Source organism: Bidens hawaiensis, unplaced genomic scaffold (assembly GCF_021521415.1).
Source record: "Bidens hawaiensis isolate Kalapana, Puna unplaced genomic scaffold, B.hawaiensis_p1.1 tig00040116_1, whole genome shotgun sequence".
Lineage (NCBI taxonomy): Eukaryota > Viridiplantae > Streptophyta > Magnoliopsida > Asterales > Asteraceae > Bidens > Bidens hawaiensis.
This window is the reverse complement of record NW_027497077.1, coordinates 90,207-112,249: the sequence shown is the minus strand read 5'-3', so window position 1 is coordinate 112,249 and position 22,043 is coordinate 90,207. Positions and strand designations below refer to the sequence as shown.

Sequence of the window (22,043 nt, the reverse complement as noted above, 5' to 3'; positions counted from 1 at the left end):
CCGTTTTATATCTCGCTTTTGGAAATCTCTCCAATCTGCGCTAGGAACTCGCTTGGACATGAGTACGGCATATCATCCTCAGACTGACGGTCAGTCTGAGCGAACTATTCAAACTCTTGAGGATATGCTCCGATCTTGTGTTCTTGATTTTGGAGGTAATTGGGATTCACACCTGCCTTTGATCGAGTTTTCTTATAACAACAGCTATCATTCCAGTATCGGTATGGCCCCATTTGAAGCACTTTACGGTCGTAAATGCCGCTCCCCGATTTGTTGGAGCGAAGTGGGTGAAACTCAAATCACAGGACCCGAACTTGTTCAAGAGACAACCGATAAAATCGCCAAGATCCGTGATCATTTGCTGACTGCCAGAAGCCGACAGAAGAGTTACGCAGATCGTAGGCGAAAGCCTCTCGAATTTCAAGTTGGTGATCTTGTTCTCCTCAAAGTGTCGCCTTGGAAAGGTGTTGTCCGCTTTGGGAAGAAGGGTAAGCTTGCTCCTCGTTATGTTGGTCCATTCAAGATTCTCGCGCGTGTGGGAAAAGTTGCCTACAGACTTGACCTGCCGCTCGCGCTCAGTAATGTGCATCCAACGTTCCATGTTTCCAATCTCAAGAAGTGTTTAGCTGACGAGAACCTTCACATTCCACTTGATGAAGTTCAAGTTGATGAATCCATGCAATTCATTGAGAAGCCTGTTGAGATTATGGATCGCGAGGTTAAGCAAACCAAGCGCAGTCGTATCCCTATCGTGAAAGTTCGCTGGGAGTCCAAGCGCGGAGCCGAGTTTACATGGGAAAGGGAAGATCAAATGAAGATCAAGTACCCGCACCTGTTCTCTGCGCAACCTACTTCGAGATAAATTTCGGGACGAAATTTCTTAAAGTAGGGGAGACTGTGACATCTGCCCCGATCCGACCCGACCCAGGTACCCGTTTCTCTGACCCGATCTCTCTTTTATTATTTAATATTTATACTTATATTTTACTTTTAATAATAATATATATTTTCCTTCCCGCCTCTTTCTCTCTCTTTCTTTCCGCCGTCCCGTCCCTCTTCCTTCTCTCTTTCCGCCTTCTTTTCCCTCTTGTCGCCGTCCCACCCTTACGCCTTGTTTCCCTCCTCTTTGCTTGTCCTTTGGTTCTTCCCGCCTAAGGATGTCTGCAGCTCCACGCGCCAGACTCCTTACATGGAAGCCTGCGTGAAGACATCTTGTTCCTGCGATGCGTGAAGAGAACTCTTCTCGCAGCGCGCTAAGAATGCATGTTCTTCCCGCAATGCGCTAAGAATGTATGTTCTTCCCGCGATGCGCTTAGAATTCTTGTTCTTCACGCAGCACGCTAAGGATTTGTGATTCTTCCCGCAGTGCGCTAAGGAATGTTGTGCCAGCCTTCGCGCTCGCGCACTCAGCCTTCCCGCGCTTAACCCTTGTATCTTCTGTTTAAATCTAGCCGTTTGCTTTTGTGTTGTCTTATCTTTTGAGCTGTTGACCTAATCTGCTTTATGTCTGAATAGTTACTTTCGGCGCAGCATGCGTACCAACCCCCATTGGTTGGTAGAAAAAGCGACTGACATTATCTTTTGAGATCTGCTTTTGCCAAGCTTTATCCAGTACCTTTATCTGAACCGCCCATGCCTGTTACTGTTCCCTGTCAGCTTTTATCTTGCCCCCTGCAGCTGCCATATCTTTTGATATCTTTTGCTTTTGGATTCTTATGCTTTTTGATATCTTTTGCTTTTTGAGATCTTTTCCCCTTTTCTAGGGATTATGTCTCCTAGGGTTTCTCTATAAATAATAGTATTATTTTTCCTAACACATCACACACAAAACACTTAATCTCTCCTGTTCTCTTGCTCCTTGCTCTCTCTGCCGTCTTCCTCTCTGCCTCCGTCTTCCTCCTTGTTCTTCCTGCTTTTCCGGTAATATATATTATAATTTACTTATTAATTATGCTAACTTATAATCAAGACTTAAAACAAATCATTAAACAATAATCTTATTTATAGGTTAACTTGTGCTTGTTTAAAGTTGGTTCTTGCTTTATCTTCCACCGCATCGTTTATCATGTGAGTTATCTCGTATCTAATCCCTTTTTATTTTAAATGCTTTGGGGATGTTCATGTGTTCATACAAAACTTGAGTCTTAAACTTGTTTATGAACTTTAGTCGCGCAGTATCCCATGTGTTGAGGACGTTTACTTGGCTGTTTATTTGTATGTGTGTATCATTAACCGCTTTGTTCGGCCTATTCCGCAGTTCCGTTGGTACCATTAGTTGAACACGGGAGACCTATCGTTTACGGTTTTCTTTGTTTACACTTGCACAGATGTTTTCTCGTTTTTATGCTCAATTGGGAGCATGGATTGAACTATGATCTATGAACTATCTTAGGCTTGATCACAATCTGATTACACCCTTGTTAAACTCTAGACATACACGTGTTGCGCGCAGATTTACTATGATTATCTATGATTATCTATTAAACTTGATTTCTCACCAACACGCAAGTGTTTGACGTTTATTTTAACACATGTTCAGGTTTGCAGTAGCTGTTTTGGAGCTTGTGGACACGTAGGACGTTTTTACTTTTGGACCTAGAATTAAAATGTATCAAGACAAGTTAATGTTGTTTGAATGTTATAATTTATAATATATTGATTTATGTTTGATTTATGTTCTTTATTTTCCCCGCTGCGCGTGCGCGATAAAATGTGTATTAATAAATATTGACACCAATAGTGTCACGAGTAATGAAACAATATGTGGCGCCCCGATGTATAATCCGCCTTTGGTCGGGGTGTTACAGCTCGTACCGATAATATGATATCGGGTCGGTGGACCGATACTCGTAGATATGTAGGATTGTTTACCAACATACATAACCGCAATGCTAACCGAATGCGACCGAGTGGGTCCGATGATCTCGTGGTTTACCGATTCACTTGTGATGAATGGAAACAAGAGGTGTTGCGGAGGTATGGGGTGGTGAAGACGTTTGACGATGACTACTTGTGGGAGGTGTTAAGAAAGTGCTCGAAATGGATTGAACTATGTGCGGAGGACGTGACCGATGGGGCAAAACGTACAAAAACTAGTGCGTCCGGCACATACGTCTCTTCGAGCGGGTCGGAGAATCAAATTGACTTCGACCTAAACTTGTCCGAATGTCATTTTAAAGACCAAGGTTGTAGCCGCCCTCCGGGTAGAGATCGTGGGAAAAAACGGTTGTTGATGACGACTATAAAAAAGAAATTAAGGAATTGTCAAGTGGCCTCCTCTCGATTGGTGAAGCTCGACACAAAAGAAACCGTTTCAAGAGTTTGGCTTTTCTAGCCAAAGACTTTAGCCACCTACCGCCATACGACCAAGCGCTAATGGAGAAAGAAAAAAAACGTATTCGGAAGGAATTGGCAACACAAAAATAAAAGCGCTATTTATATGTATTTTTTATTTTCCTTTTTATTTTTATTCTTATTTTCCTTTTTATTTATGTTTTAATGAAGTATTTTAATATAACAAAAAAATAATAAATAAATAAAATCAATCAAGCCCCTAACCAAGCCCTTGATCATCTGGACCACTATACCCTCTGGGGCTTGGTTGAGGGGCTTGATCCTGTGCCACATCAACGCCTACGTGGCGCAAATATATTAGATCACTTAGGACAACCAAGCCCCACTACCCTAAGCCTAATATATGGCGTGGCATTCAAGCTAAAAGCTATGGTTGTTGGAATGGCTAACATTTATCAGCTCCTCAACTTAAACTTACAACTATGCATCACAACAGTTAGAAAGTGTTCAAGAGGTGAATTACCTCAGAATTTTAATAAAGTTATATCAATACATTCTTTTTCTTAAACAACTAAAGTTTTTAGGCAATTTTTTTTATTTAACCAATTTACGTTTTACTCATGAACTTTAGTACTAGAGTTATAATACCATCCCTAACTTTTAATAATTCTTTATTTTCAATGAGATTTACGTTTATACGCATAACTAATTTAATAGAGTTATCGGTGTAATAGTATTTTTAACAAATACTTTTTCTTATAATTTTTTATGCGTATAATTCTTTTCTTTAATCTTTTTTTTTTTTATTATTTAACCTAATATAAATAATGCTAATTTTAAACTCTTGATATATTTGGTTAAGCATGTCTTTTTTTATTTTTATCGTTGTTTAGATTAAAGCTTAGATGGCCGGTCTATATATATAATTCATTAATATAAATATAAGGATATAAGGGAAAGATTAAGAGAGAACTCATTGTTTGAGAGAGAACTAGAGAACTTATATAGAGGGTAACTTTTCTAAAAATGTTTTCCAAATAATATCAATAGCCCATATCTTTACCCAATTACCGTCTTCACCATACGTCTTCAAAAATTGATGATCCAAATCTGATATTTGTTTGAACTGATGAGAGTTTGATGATATAGTAATGATTTTGAGATGTTATGGAACAAATTTAATGCTCAATTTCCAGTTTTAGTCAGCAAATTATCAGATCTAAGAGTTTGACTTCGTCATTAGTCAAAATTGGATAGAAAACGTCAAAATTAGAGTTACATTGATGAAATTAAAGATTGATTGAGAGTCGATTATTGATTTTGAGTATGTTTATATTAGTTTCGTTAATCAATGTGTAGTTTTGTTGAGGTAATTTGGAGGATTAGGAACCAATTGTGTTTATGGGGTTCCTGCAATACTAATATTATGTATATCACATAAGTGCATATATGTAATACCACCAGTCCATATGAATTTAGTTGTAGATAAATGCATATAGGTAACACAATACAATGAAATATTCCATATGCTTCTTAGCAAACACACCTCAATCCAATCAATTATAAGTGTTGCATATATGCAATACAAAAGACTGCAGATGTATGTAATAGATAACTGTTGCATATATGTAATACAACAGATTGCATATATACGTAACAGACAAGTGATGCATATAAGTAATACAACAAACTTCATATGCATGCAATATATTAGTGTTGCATATATGTAATACAACATACTATATATGTAGATAATATATTAGTGTTGCATATGCGTAATAGATAACTGTTGCATATATGTAATACAACATACTATATATTAGATCTAGATTGGGTGAAAGATACTGGGAATGATGGAGTGAGAGAAGAGATAATGGCAGGTTTAGATTTAGGTCAATTCTAAATTTACCCCCTCATTAAAAACCCAACCTTATCTTTTTCTATTTCCCCCTTCCCTTATTTTCAACGATTGATCATGTAAAATCAATTGTTTTAATGGAGGTCTGGTTCTCTCTTTAAGATGAGTTCTCTCTTGATTCCGCCCATATATATATGTATGTATGTATATATATTTGAGAAAGTTAACACACAAATGAAATTAACATGCTAATTGTGAGAATCAAGTAGAGTTATTATGTAATTACATCATATTACTCTACTTGATTCTCACAATTAGCACGTTAACTTCATTTGTATTTGATCTAAACTATATATATATATATATATGTATATATATAGCAGGTCACAACTAAATTTATACTAGCACCCTCTCCTATAACGCCGCAATGAAGTACGAGCTTCAACACTAGTCAACTACATTTTTGAATTTTAAGGCTTTAATTATGTGTGAGCTTAAAATCTTTGCCTGATTTCACTAGTCCATTTCACTAGTCCATGGGGCGCCCTGGGTGACATTGCAGACGTAACAAATGAGTGCCATACCCTTCACCATAATGAATAAAAATGGTGTAATATTTATTAAAAGAGTTAACATAAGGAAACATAGACTAGCAACTAGTACCTATAATGAGATTGAATATGACGGAGAGAGCGGGGACCCCCATGTGTCGTGATGAGGCAAGGACAAAAAATTCGAACGTGCGCGTCACCTTTATTATTATGGAAAATAACTAAGGTGAGCTGCATGTTATTAGGGAAAAAAAATATAAAAAAATGAATATTGCGTTTTCTTACCAAAATGGGACTGTCCAAAAATTTAGCCAACTTTTTAATTCCTTGCTAACTTTTGGTATCCGTTTTTTAAGATGGCGAGTAAAAACGGTAGCCGACTAAATTTAGCTAACATTTTAAATGTCCCAAGAACACATTATGCATGTGTTACTTAGATTAGTTTTTTTCTCGGACCTTATTAATTAATATAAGTTTAAGCGGATGCTAACAAAACCTACTCTATTTCTCTCTCCAACATTCCTTTCTAAAGGTTTTTACATTAATCAACCTCTAAAAGATAGGGATCATCAATACATGCAAATATGCAATGTCTTACCATGTGAAGGTGGTGATCATATTCTTCAATACACTAGGTCAAAATAGTGTATCTTTGCAATTCTTCGCTAAACAAAGGTAGTGAGAACCCTCTTCAACTTACTATATAAGATGTCATGTCTTTACAATTCTTCACTAATAAAGGTAGTAAGTACATTGTTCACTAGCCACACCAAGTTGTCTTTCTTCTTATTATGATGATAAATATTTAACACTCTTATATTAATTCTCGTAATTTTTTGACAGACAATATAAAAATCAATGTGCTTTTAAAAAAGCTCGAAAAATAAAGATAATGAATCGTGTTAGTTAATTGTTTGAGAAAATGTGTGTTTTTGATAATTTATCGAACTAAGTGTTGTGTAACAACTCGGGTTTTCAAACTACTGGTTTATATCCGTCACTCGACCCGCTTTTAGTTCGGGTTATTTTATCGAATAAAAATGTCGACTTAATTAATTCTTATTATATTATGGTTTAACTAGTTTTTATCCCCCGTATTACGGGGGTTATTTTATATTATTTGTTCTAATATTTATTTATTTTTTGAATTTATATTTTTTTATTATATGAAGGTTAATAATATACTTATGGTTTGATGATAAATTGTTTCACACATAAATAATATACTTATGGTTTGATGAAACCCATGACCCGTTTATTTTTTTTACTGTCAAATTGGTTTTTAATTTAAATATATATATATATATATATATATATATATATATATATATATATATCTTTTTAAAATAAATAAGATATTAAATTTTAGTATATCCTATTTTATAGGATTTTTACATCAATAATTTGGTGAGAATAATTTTTAATTTAATGAGATGTTATAACCCGTAATATCTGGGTTTGGTAAGACCCATACCCACTAATTCGGGTCAAATGCATGAGAAGCCTCCATTTAAAAATCAAGCAAATCTGGTGACTCCAAAAAAGGGGGAGAGACCACATCGCGACACGTAGGATTTTTATGTCTTCGTTTATATATATTATAGATTAATTATATATATTACTATATTTATTTAACTTTAATGTATATACATTTTCACCCAAAACTATGAATTTAAACTCTTTTGGTAACCACACTTGAACATGAGGGGCTATTTTGCAAATCTGATATTTAATCTTATTATTATATTATAACCATGCCTAAACCCGAAACCCATACTTTTTACTCGTATCCAGGACCTATATCGCAACCCATATACCCGTTTCGTATCTTGAGCCGCAATCTTCGTCATAATTTTTGGTAATTGAATTTGGCATAATATAATTCTTTCCAAAACGTGTTTGCTGACCTCGTTAATTTGAAAAACCGGATCAAAAGGATTTCGTATTGATGAAAGAATGAACCGTCATTACAATATTAGCATTCTACCTTTTATAGATGAAAAGAATCCAATTAATCACATCTACACCTTCATCCGAACCCTGCGACGAAGACCTATGAAGCAATTGGATGTTAGTAACATGTAGATAGGTTTTCTTCGTCGTGATGAGCCGTCCGTTCTTCGTCCTAATGCACCATACATTAGTAATTGTTTCTGGCAATTTGTTTATGATTTTTGGTCGTTATAAACTGTTTAACATTACCCCCAACACTAATTAAACAAACGTAAACTGGTTTGATCAATTGAGTTTTCTAGGGTTCATATGGATTTGGGGGGTTAATCTGGGTTGTTATATTCATATTGTTGTTCTTATTCTGTAAACAACAGATCAGCTAGACCAACTGGTCGCATATGTGGTCGCTAGGATCTGTAAGCCGGCCAGGGCGCGAGTTCGAGCCCCGGCCAGCGCAAAACCTTTTTATTTATTTGACTTCCTTGGTTTTTAATTGCTATATTGATTTTAATGTTTTATAACTTAAATATAATTAGTATTAATTATCAAATAAACATCATTTTATTTCCAACGACACCATTAAGTCATCGTTTCTTGTCGAATTACGTTAAAAGTTTCGTTAACGCATATATATATATATATATATATATGTGTGTATTATAAGTACATTTTTAATAATAATAAACCATTTATAATTATTATTAAGTATAGAATAAACATTTTTTTTATCTAAACCAACATCATAAAAGTTAGCGTTTCGTGTCAACTAATCTCGTTACAAGGTTTTAGTGTGTGTGTGTGTGTTATATATATTTACGTATTATAAATATATTAATAATAAAACGAACTTTACTTAATAAACCCGAACGTCATTATTGACTTTTCTCGTCATTAATCGCTTTTGTTACAAATTATTTTATATATGCATATATGTGTATTATTTCTTTTTTAAGCGAAAATATAATAAAACTTATTAACATGTTAAGACAAATTAACTATATTTTTTACCAATGGGTTTCGTAAAGATTCAAAAATATAAATTTTATTATAATTAACTTTTTAAGCGTTTATTATTTCAACTTATATTTATTTAATTTATTATTCATAAATTCGATTATATGATAAACAAAAGATTCTCTTAGTTAAATGATAACTACTAATATTGTTTTGTAATAACAAATAATCCGTAGAGATCAATCATTCAATTAATAAACATTATATTCCCAAATCATAATTCAAATCACATCGAAATCTTAAATCATTAAATTATGTTATATTATTTATAATTAATTTATATTATTATATCTAACTAGTAATCCTTGTTGGTGTATCCCAAAGGGTTCATCTTTCTCACATCATCCTCATTTATCTTTCGTTCATCCGATCAGGTGAAATCACTCCCCTTTTTACTTATTTTTAACATTTTTGGGGACATATGCGTATCGTATCATATTTATCTATTATCTAATATTCAAAACCGTAACTGTTTAATCCTTGTGTGTATATCAGTTTATGCCTAACTTGTTATTTGCTTACTTGCTTTATTTGAACCGCATTCGAAGAGGTCCAACATATTCTCAGTCTAGTATGATCATACGACTGTCGTAGTGGCCGGCGTCCGACGCATTGACAATGGTTTCACCGACACCTCATTTTTGGTAACCAATGCTCATTCGCATGGCAACGGTTTAGCCATTTCTTTATGTTTGATTGTTTGTGTATGTGTTATGGTTTAACTGTTTATCTCACATGAACAGTTTGCATCTTTCTTTATATATTATATATACTACAACTGGTGTGTCTTAAACTGGTGTTTTACTCACTCAACATGTGTTGTTGACAAAAAATATATTTTATACGCATTTGCAGGTTATCAGCTTGGTTATTTAGCAATATGACGATCACGTAGAAATGCTTTTTAGGATTCAAACTTAATTAATCATTGTTGTAATTTCGTTATACTTGATGTACTTAACTGTAATTGTTTTATTTGAAATTATTAAATAGCTATTGAAACTTATAATGTTGCATGATAGTAACCTTGAGAGCTGTGACAATCAGTTCACACCCCGGCATTTCCGCCGTAGGTTGGGGTGTGACATGTTGTAGGCACTATTGCACTAAGCTTGTCCACGTGCACATTTTCGACATGGAACACCACAACAAGAGAGGTGTGAATGGGTGCGGAGGATGGTCTGGTGGTGATTGTCACAAGCCTGATGGCGGAAGAAAGTGACTCTTGTATGGTTGAGGGTGTGCCACTAGCCATTGGCATCGACTAAGGGTGGGGGGGGGGGGAGGGGTGGTGGATGTGGTGGCATCACTCATCACACACCCCACCCAATCAAATGGTGCCACATCACCAACCCTAAATCCATCACATGTGATGGTTTTTTACTAGGGGTGGTGGTGTGTGATGGAATTTTTTTTGTTTTTGTTTTTGTTTTTTTTTTTTTGCAAGATTAAATGTTAAAAAGATAAATAAATAAATAAAACCGACAAAGAAATGGTTGATATAAGCCTCGTCACGTTTCCGCCAACTTAGCCGACTTTTATATCCTTTTTATAGCATTTAAAAGTTCAAGGTTTAATTCGTAAATTATTTTAAATTATGTTTAAAAAAAATGTGAAAGTTAAAGGGTTAAATGTGTAAATTGTATTTAAAATATAATAATAATACTAACAAAACCCACAGCACAACTCCTTCTTCCCTGTTAATTTTCCGGCAATCCATCACCTCCGGCGACGGCTGCCCCCCAACGGTCATAACCACCCCCCTCCCAACGGCTCTTTTTCTTGGAATCAACCCTTCATCACGCGTGACACCCATCACGCAAACTCCCTTTTTTCAGCGTGACAAGGGGGCGGCGCCGGTGTTAAGAAGCCCATCACGCGTGATGGGGAGGCCCCCACGCACCGCCGCGTCCACCCTAATGATAAAAATAATTAGTTAAAATTTATTCTATAATCACATAAATTAACTTGTTTTCATTCAAGTATTCATCCAACTTTCTTCCGATCTTATATAAAATTTTCAACATTCTCATAAATTTTCTTCCAACATTTTTTCAATAAATGAATACAATCAATTATATATTCAGTTATCGCCCCAATTTTAAAAACGACCCAACCGAACCTTACAACATCGGAAAATGGAACCTACGGCATTACTTAGCACATATTAACTTTAGGGATTTGTTTGGTTCGTTTATTGATTTTTTTATTTATTTTAATTACAAATTAAACTATTATATAAATATTTTAAAATTAATAACACTGATTAACTAATAATTACAAACGAGTCAGCCTTTCACGTTACCACAGATGGAAAGTGAAACCACACCCCCTGCACACATGACACTTATGCTATTTTTTTTTTTACTTTTCACCCGCCATAACGTATACCTTTATAAATATTTATGTTTATGCGAAATTCTAGTGACATGTAACTTTGATTATTGCTGGAGGATATGATAATAATCACCAATTATTTATTCTTACTGGACCGCTGTTTCGAAACATTTAACCATATTTATGGAAGAGATTCAAATATTCAATTAAAGGATTTGTGTAAATATTGATAAATAAAACACCACTGTGACTTGATAAGGGAAGTATATTGAATTTTTAAGAATTTTGATTTTGGAAGTAAAACCCACACTAAAGCACGCAGTACGCACTTAGACAGACTAGAGGATGTTCACAAAGTACAAAATGGGTAACATATTTAAAATGATATGCTTAGTATTAATTTAATAAGATAATATTAGTCTAGGGAAGGTGAGAAAAAGAATAAAGCCTGATATTATAAGAAATCAATATTTTTAGTCTTCGGGAAGGTAGGAAAAAGAATTTTTTTTTAAAAAAAACATGATAATATAGGAAATTTGATGGTCTGCATTTGCGAGAAAATTGGCATATATACCCGAGCACGATATGACACGAACACGATAAGACACAAATACGAAACATGTATATATGTACATGACACAAAAACATATCGTGTAATTGTATAGCAAACCCGAACATGAACCTTTTAATACCAAGTATACACGATAAGACACGGACCTGTTAATACCGGTGGAGCCGCTGCAACTGCGAGGAGCCAAACTACCGGAGAATCGAAGATGTGGAGAAGTAAACTGGAGAATAGAAGGGCCGCGACACCGAAGATATGGAGGGAAACTACCAAAATACCCGAGCTAGATCCGAAGAGGGAGAATCGGAGAAGGATCTGTGTGTCGTCTGCTTGATGTTTGATTGGAATGATATGTACTGTGTTCGATTGTTTAGTATAAAAATTTAGGGTTAACTATATAGGATATATACCATATTCTATTATTATATATTTTTATTTATAATAAAATCTAATCAAGTACTAACAGGTACTTAACATGTACGTAAACGGTTATTTTTCCTGTTTAGCCATGAAAATTAGCAGATCGATTCGTGTCTACCTGTTTAGTACATGAAACTTGTTAACGACATAGCTGATACTTGTTAAAGTCGTGTAGGTTCATGTCATGTATTCGTGTATCGTGTCTACATTACCATCTTAAAACAAAGTCACATATACCATAATCACCAAAAAATATAACCATTAAGAGTATACATGGGAGATAAAAACGACTTGTTCCCCTAATACATTCGAAACAATACATTCTACATTTCTACTTGTTAAATCGACTATGCTGCACGTGAATTTGTTCGGATTTTCAGTTTACACCAGAGCACCCTAAGACCATGTGTGATGGAGCCCTTAGGAGGTTTTTTGTGCCATGTGGCGCCACGTCATCATATGAGTTTTTTTTTTTTTTTTGCTAAAATGGGTATAGTGGATTAAGTCATTTCAAATTATTATCTTATTATTATTTTATTATAATATTTTATCAAAAAAATAAAACAATTAACAAGTCCACCAATCACCTTTCACCCATTTCCCCCTACCTACGATATGTGGAAAGCGCCCCCTCTACCCTCTATTGCGCCCAAAACGCTTGGGAACGGTGTTTACGACGGTTTGGGGCTTCATATGGGTGGGAAGCGTTCCAACGCGCATGGTCTAATAGTATATAGTTAATGTTAATACGCTCGAGAAGAAGTTTTAATGCATCAAAGTTAAAGTTTAAATAACAACCGTTTACTTTTTCTCATTTTCTTCTTGTTTATCACACTCTATTTAATTTATGCCTTATAAAAAAACACTTTTTTTTTAAGTTTACCTTAGTAAAAATCATGTCGGTTGACAAAGTACACTCTCATATCCAAACCAACTTAAATTAAACCCACCAATAAACAAAAACATAAAAGCATTAACTTCCATTTAACACATGGGCCCACCAACTTCTCAAATCACACCCCCATCATTCCCCTATTTACACATTCTACCCTCCCTTATTAATTTACCACTATATATACTTCCACTCATCTCCATAAACCCTTACAACATTACATCAACCATGAAGAAGATAAACATAATTCTACGTAAATGTAAGACACTATCAAAACAATTATCCTCTAGAAGCCTTGGATCTAACTCCGCTAGACACCACCGTGGCGCGGGAATCATTTGGAACACAAACGCTATGTCGGTTGTGGACGCCGACGACGACGGGTCGCAAGAGCTAGTGTTCGTCGGTAGCACGAGGAAACGGTATGTGATTAGCTCAAAGTATTTGAATCATCCACTTGTGAATGCGTTAATCCAGAAATCAAAGAAAACTGGGGCCGATGACGTGTCGGTTATTAACTGTGAGGTTGCGCTTTGTTTATTTTTTTAAATTGAAATGTTACTTCTACTATACTTTACATAAATAATTCTAAACTGTTGTTTTCTCTCAGGTGGTACTTTTTGATCACCTTTTATGGATGCTTGAGAACGCGGATTTTATTGACGGTTCGGATTGTTTTGATGAGTTAGCTGATATGTACTCGTTTTGATGTATATTTAGAGTTTGGAATGTGGAAGAATTGAATTGATGCATTCATCTCAAAAGTTGTGATGATTTATTGGATGATTTATGAGGTTAATTTGTTGTTTGTATAATTGTATATGTAGTTTAGTTTTATTTGTTTACCAATTCTGACTTTTATTAAATAAAATTTGAATATCTGTTGGTTAATATTTATGGCTGAAAATTCACTTGGGTCCACTACTGTGAAACAATTGAATGAACAGGAATAGCAATGCTATAGTTGACTGTAAAGAAGCAATTTGCTAGATTTGGGACGATTCTTAATAGGGTTTTGGATAGGGTGAACATTATTCCGTTTTTGGTCAAAACAAATTGAGTTTGGGTTTTTCAATTAGGTTCGAACAGAATAAGATGGATAATATTAATATTAGAGGCATTCTCATCCCATCCTATATAATTATATGTGGGGAGTTTGCAAATTATAGAGTGTGGTTATGATACTAATTTATTTATATGTCTACAATTTCAGGGTCGGTGGGCATAACTGGTAGTACGTTATGCTCTTGAATTTGTAACCTCAAGCACGTGTCCCACCACCGCTAAATTCTGAATTCAGTTGGCACTTCACCCGCATTCCCAGCTCACTTACATGATTTCATCCGTCACTGCGTTCAGAAACACCACACCTTGGCAGTGCAGCTCACTTACATGATTTCAACATCAAATCCTAAGTATATTAATAACTTTCTTACAATAAATAATATTAAAATCCAAAAAAATATATTAATATTAGAAATGAATAATATAAAACAACTCCGTATTACAGAGAATAAAAGCTAATTATATATATGATAGCTAAGAAAAGAACAAATTTATGAGAATGTAGTCAATGTATATAATGAAAATTTTAAAGGAATAAAGTATTTTAATTATCTTTTATTTTATATTTCTGGAAAAACTAAAAAAATAATAATAAAGCAATCTTCCGACCACTTCTATCCTATTTGACATATTCTTTTTCTATAGCTAAATTGTTTCATTTTATTACGTTAAAATATAAAAAGGAAAAAAAAGAAATAAATAAATAAACATTAACACACTTGCTTTATCCATAGATAAGAATAAAAAAGCTATTTTAGGTTGGGTAATGATCCACATGGGATCCAAATAACAAAATGGGTTTAAAAAGTGAGGATGATTGAGAGAGTGACAAGTGACACATAGTGGTATTCTTTTATTAGAGTAGTAGATTTGTAGAAACTTATTTGAAGATGAGTTTTTAGCTTATTTGTTTAAGAGGGTAAATTATTTATTTGCCTTCAAATGGTGATGAATTAATAGCATTGAAGTAACTTATTACTATAACAAATTTAAAATAATGGATTTAATAACTTATTAAGATGTAAAATCAACTTGTAGAATATAAGCTAATCCAAACACTTAAATAAAGCTTATCAAATAATATAAAATAAGCTATAAGCTTCAAAAAAACATAAGTATAAGCACAAAAATATAAGCTAGGCCAAATACCCCCTAAATAATGGTTCTTATTTTCTTGAGTTAATTATCATTTTGGTACCTGTGGTTTGTTCAATTACGCAACTTTAGTATCAATTTTGAATTTTTTACAAATTGCTACCTCACTTTTATAAAACATGCAATTTTAGTACTTTTTTCTAACCCCGTCTAATTATGTCCGTTAAGTCAAGGGTAATCTAGTAATTTACATATATTTTTTTCTTTTCACATAAGTTAATAACATTATAACGCATCTTTTCAATACAACAGATCTGAACTTTTGAAAGGCATCATTTCTATAAAACAAAAATGAATCACCCACCGCCATTGTCACCGGTTTTCCGGTGTAGGTCTACGGCGGAGAACCAGCCCCAAATTAAACACACCAGTCATCGATTTACGCTACACTATTCAAATCAACAAAAACCGCACACAAACACATCAATTTAGATAATCGATTTTTCAGATAAATGGCGGCGGTGGTGGCCAGAGCTTTCAGATCGGCGGCGGACACCGTCGACGAAGCGACGTTCTGGTCGGGTGCGACGATAGTTGGTTGCCGATTTCCGATATGTTATTTTGTTGAAGGAAGAGCCACCAAAGAATGAAATCGACGAAGCTACTGGTCCAATTCCGATGTCAAACAGTCAATTGACGGTGGCGACGGCTTGCTGGACGTCGTAGGACCGTCACAAGAAGGTAGAGGGATGTGGCTGGAAAGACGATTCAGTGGTTGTTGGAAGCCAAAGATTAAGTTAATGGTCCAAAATGTTTTTGATACGTAAAGTGGTTTTTTTTAATGTAGGTTTGGGATAGGGTTTGAGTTTTGAAGGGAGGAGGAGGATGTGGAAGATGAATTGGTGTGCAGGCGGTGTAGTAATTCGCTAGTGAGATCTCCGGCACGACGGTCGGAATCCATGGACGGCGTAGACCACCAGTGGAGTTGATGAGGGTGTCTTACATGATATAAAAAGGAGGAAAATCTTTAAAAAAAATGAAAAAAATAAATAAAATAACAAAATTACCAAATTACCCTTGACTTAACGGACAAAATTAGACGATGTTAGAAAAAAGTACTAAAATTGTATGTTTTATAAAAGTGAGGTAGCCATTTGCAAAAAATTCAAAATTGGTACTAAATTCGCGTAATTGAACAAACCACGGGTACTAAAATAGCACTTAACTCTATTTTCTTTTAATTTCAACTTTCACAGTGTTTAACTCTAATCTTAAATAAGGATTCTTTTTTCCCACTAGAAGACTTGAATCCCACACTCTCTTAGTTTTTTAGTATATTTTTGGGTTTCACTGATAAATCCAAACCGAGTGAGCTAAAAATGAAGCGTAAACACTCCTAGTTCAAAGTTGTCTCCCCCCCCCCCCCCCCCCCAAGTGACACCAGACACTGTTCGACGTGTGGTGCTTTTCCAATCGCTAAACCCTGCCTTCGACTGAGTTGTTTCCAAGATTGGCAGGTTGTTGAAAAGAAAATATAAATTTAGGATTCACTTTAGGTTCTAGAAAACATTGAGATTGAGCTAACACCACTGCCAGGAGCTAATGGTTGTCGGAACTGGGTCTTAAGATATGTTTTAAACATTCATTGTTATTATATAAACTTTATCAATAATTGTGGTCAGTCTGTACATTATTTCATACCACTATGCAACCCTAGGGATTTCAAGCCACGACTTGCTTCTTTCAACAAAGAGGAGGAAGGCCGACGACCTCTATACGCCGAATGTCATTTTCCCTCCTATAATGCACATTGGTTTAATCTTATCGTGGAGTATGAAATTCTAAACAGCTTGGCATGGTGCAAGATACATATTTGGTTCTCCACTTGTTATAAATATTAAACGTATGATTGTTGAATAAAAAGTTGTTTAAGTTATTGAAAAGATTAAATTACGCTTTTGGTGTATGTGGTTTGACATGTTTAATATTCTGATAACAAAAGAAATCTTTTTACATGTCATGTCCTAATTGATGTTTAAATTTTATAGTCCTTTATAAGTTGTTGGTGCTAAGTTGCTAACAACATCCATTTAATAAAAAAAGTAAACAGATGGACGTAACCGATCAAATGTAAGCTGAAATAACCGGACGGATGTAAACGAACACATTACTGAATCTTCACAAACACTATTAAACGAACGTGGCCTTTGTCCATGTTCGTTCGCTAAGTTTACTGAACGGAATTTTTTTGTTCGTGTCCGGTTCTTAACTCATTCATAGCAACTGTACCCCAGGGGCGTGGGGCGTCTCTGATAGGGGGCAGGGTGGTCGACGGGCCCAGATCCGATCACCCAAATTAATAGGCCCAAAATTGTAAGAAAAAAATATTATATATTTTATATGTAATTAAATATGTATTTAAAAAAAACTGTCTTTTCTAATAAAAGAAACACCACCAATCCATTTTTAATAAAAGAAATCACAATAACTATTGCATGACTTACTTTTTTTTATGTATAAGTTATCGAATTTATATTTTACTTATGATTCAAATTTTCACTCGTATTCGGCTCAAAATTTTTTAGTGATTCTCAATAACGGCCCTGAATGAACGTATGTTAATGCAGCGTCGCAAGTGCCATATACAAAACTAGTTGTTTTTAAATATATTTTGATGCAACTCAAAAAAGAACCGAAAGTAAACAATATAAATATATTCATCTCATACTTTTTTTAAATAATGGTTTATGTCTACCATGTTATTTTACTATTTTAGTATTTAATATTGGATCGATGCTTTTGTTTCGGCCATGGCCCGGTCTATGTACGATCACTGTCTTATCATGCTGATATATGGGCCGGATGGTTTTAGTTATCAATGAAGCCGCACTAGTCTGTTCAATGTGCTCACATTGATGAGGCCAGGTTTGAGAAGTTGTCAATACAAACGCTAAAGATGTACTATTGTCAATACAAGCTTTCTCAAATTGATTAGTCTGTTCAATGTGCTCACATTAATATTTTCTTTAAAATATTCTAATTTGTGGACCCGAAAAGTTGGTTTTAAATCACACTAATGATGTACTATTGACGAATAATAGTTAGAAGTATCTGTCACTTTTGACTTAGTGATAGAAGGTCTGGGTTCTTCAATAGAGACTCAAGTTCAATTCTTACTGTGGTACTTTAGTGGATATTAATAATGAATGATTTGAGCTAGGCCTTTCAAGGTTGTCAGTTTGAATCTCAAGTCCACCCGGGTTTTAGTCACATCATGTGTTACTCCAGAAAGTTATGCGCTTATGGTAGCACAACTGTCAAGTGGTAACCGGCGAAATGGTTTCTCGGGGAACGCCTAAGCCAAACTCTGAATCCAGTGTGGACCCCGTTAAAACAACATAATCTGGCCAGTGTGGGGGCAATTGAGATCTCCAATTTGGAGAGTGTGGTACCCTAAACACACAAAAAAAGTCGCCGTTCTAAAAAAATAAATAAAATAAAAATAGCAGTTCCAACTTTACACTTGGTTGGTACGGTACCAACTAAAGATGCATTTGTTTTTAACGACCCACGACTAACGGATATTTAACTCTATTAGTCTAATGTTACACGCATTTTTGTCAAAAAAAATCATAGGTAACTTAAAGTCCCGTCGCCGGCGCCATGTCTAAACCCTCTCCGCCTGCCAATTAGTCATCACAAAAGTCCGGTCGTGATGTATTCATGTTCCACGTTATGAGTTTGTTCAATTTCATTGATTAATTATGGTTTATGTTCGATTTCATTGATTGAGTCCAGGTAGGGTTTTAGATTGTTAATCTGCCACGTTTTAAGTTGGTTCAATCGATTGGTTTAACATGATTGACTACGTCATATAGCACCCCTACGACATATTTTAGATTATTTAAAACCAATTTTTCTATTTTAAAATCTATTTCAACTAAAATAAAATACAGTGTGGAACACTATAACGTTAACCACTTTGAAAATCTGGTTTAATCAGTCTCACCCACGATCATAACCATAGCAAGTTGTTCAAATAATTAAATATATATTGTTTAGGAGTATTTAACCGGACAAATTATGTAGATGGTTGGGTTCTAGTCCGACATGATTATAAAAACAATGGTTTATGAAATTTGGAGAGGGTTGTTGCTTTATCCTTGAATCATAATTTTCAACGAAGCATATTAAGACGGCAATGCGACCAAGATGGATATGTTGGGTGTAGAATTGTGAAAACACAAATAAGATGACTTAATTTTGAATGCTTTCTTTTAAGTTTCGTTATAATAATCTTAACCTGGAGTAATATAAGTGGTGTCATTGTGGTGTATAGCGCTTGGCATTGAAGATTTTGGGTGAGGGTGGTGTTTCGGTTGATACAATAGTGCTAACGTGAGACATCAAAAACCCATCCTGCCTTTGCTTCCTCTTCATCCTGCTTCTTCTTTGATGATTCTCCTAATCAGCACATCCATCCCCGTCATATTGCATCCACCTTCGTCGCTCTGCCATCTCACTCTCTCACCTTCCATCTCAGCCGTTATCCCATCCTGAAGTTATCAACCCATTTTTGTATCACCCACCACCATAAGAAACTAAATTAGTTATACTTAATTTTTAGAACTAAAATTTGTTGTAAAACCATATGCCTTTACATCTCTTTTCATGATTATCCGCATGGCCCAACGCTCATGATTTTTGGGTCAATTATCTACCAACCAAGCCCTTTGAATGCCCAGAGGCCAGAGCCCCAGATGCCCTGTATATTATCAGGTGGACCCAAATTGTTTTTTTTCCTTTCCAATTTTCCTTTTCTGAATAATACAAAGTTAATTATATAAATAGTTTACGTGATTTGGTCCAAATCACACATGATGTTTAAGCTTAAAAAGCTCCAATATGTGCTCTGTGATTTTAATTTTGTAATAGTTTAAGGTCTAACACTAATTTCCGTTAATATTTTTGTTAGATTTATATCATACTAAATTAAACCCATTCGTTTAGAAGAACGATACAAACTTGTAATTTAATAACTATTTCTGTCATTGTATCAAAGGTAAAAAAACACCCAACCCCACACCCATTTTCCCAACAACCGATCATCAATATGTTAATTAATCAAAGAAACATGTGTTGCCAATTTGCATCGCTTTTGAACATAGACAAATATGGTGCCTGAGGTTGTTGGTTTTCGGCTTGCGGCAGTGGAGTTGTTGGCGGCTCCTTTTCCTTTCTCCAAGAAAGTGGGAAGGGTTTATTATTATTAGCCTTCATAACTACGTAAGATTATATATATATATATATAATCTTTAGTTATCCCTAATAAATATTAATCGGGCCTAAAGTCTAACTTGATCCAACTCTCGTTTAAAGCCTAAACCAGTTCATTTAGCTAGTAAATAAACTATATTATTATTTATAACTATTATAAATCATAATTCCGTCATAACTATATTCGTCATTTACCGGTTAAACAACTTAAGCGGATTTTAGTTCGTTGCCCAAGGTGTAACTCTCACGGGTCATAACCCGGTCAGCCGCGTTGACTTAAGCGGACCGGTCCATATTTCCAACAGTCTCCCACTTGGACGGATTCGGTTAAGTTTCTCAACGCTGACAACCAGCGGTGCTCTAGCTACACATGGATGCCCCCAACAGGTTATGACATTTTAAATTCATCAACCAAATGATCTTGGAATACACTATTGCAAGATAATGAAAATATAGTAATCGTTGTCATCTATCCTTACCGTATAAGACATCAATTGAACAATGAGACATGGATCATATCAATCTCATATGGCGTTCAATCATTATCGTTTTCGTTCTCGAGTCAAAGTGGTCCAATCAAACACACAGTAAGTTTGGGTGAGGCCTCACACTTTACCAGTTTGAATCAATGAAGGCGCCAAGATGTCTAACTGTTACATAACATGTAAGAGTACAGAATCTCATCTTGATTACATACAACTCCCACTGAACTTCATAATACTCCCAACCAATGCCTTTATGACTGGCAGTTACGCGACAGCGGTTGACATTGATCAAAGAATACCTTTAGTAAACGAAAGTTCTAATATGTATCTCAGGTCTAAGGATACTAAATGAGCATACCAATATCAAATTCATCTTATGACTAAGATCCATGAAGATGATTTGATGCGAGTTACATCCAACGTCATTCATAATGAGGTCTGTGAGTTTGGAAGTCAACCATTTGAGTCCAAAGCCAGAATAGTCTTAATTCAGAATCGCTCCCACAAGTCAGACCGACTACGGATAATTTAAAATACAATATTCATGGATTAAACGTATTAAAAATGAACACAGTTATAATATTCAACGTTTGCATTTAACCATTAAATCAAAAGTGAACTCAAAAGTATAATTGTTTAAATGTTCATACATCCAAATACTAAATCAAAACAAATTACTAGCTAATCTAAGACCGATAGCATCCCTATGATGGTCATGCTTGTCCTGAGTCATCGGCTTAGTGAACGGGCCTGCTAGGTTTTGATATGTGTCTACTTTGCTTATTATGATGTCACCTCGTTCCAGTATCTCCCGTATGAGGTGGAACTTCCTTAGAATGTGCTTGGCTCTGTTATGAGATCTGGGCTCTTTGGCCTGAGCAATAGCACACGTGTTATCACAGAACATCTCGATTGGTTTGCGAATACTCGGAGCCACATCGAGATCGGTGATGAACTTCTTCATCCAAGCAGCCTCCTTAGCAGCTATATATTCGGATTCAGTGGTAGAATCCGCCACTACACTCTGTTTGGAGCTCTTCCAATAAACAGCTCCTCTAATGAGAGTGACAACGAAACCTGACTGTGAGCGAGAATCATCTCGGTCAGTCTGGAAGCTAACATCAGTGTAACACTTTACACTGAGCTCCTCTTCCACTCCCCCAAACACCAAGAACATATCTTTGGTCCTATTCAAGTACCTTAGAATGTTCTTCACAGCAGTCCAATGGGCAAT

The 22,043-nt window shown here is 35.1% G+C and overlaps 1 protein-coding gene across 1 annotated transcript; it reads left to right on the top strand.

The window, feature by feature from the left end:
• Nucleotides 1–12,880: 12,880 nt before the first annotated feature.
• Nucleotides 12,881–13,928, top strand: LOC143591876 (auxin-responsive protein SAUR78-like). The gene is made up of 2 exons (XM_077071947.1): nucleotides 12,881–13,412; nucleotides 13,498–13,928. The coding sequence occupies exons 1-2, from the start codon at nucleotides 12,987–12,989 to the stop codon at nucleotides 13,594–13,596; spliced, it is 525 nt and encodes a 174-aa protein (XP_076928062.1). The 5' UTR covers nucleotides 12,881–12,986; the 3' UTR covers nucleotides 13,597–13,928.
• The last annotated feature ends 8,115 nt before the right edge of the window (nucleotides 13,929–22,043 follow it).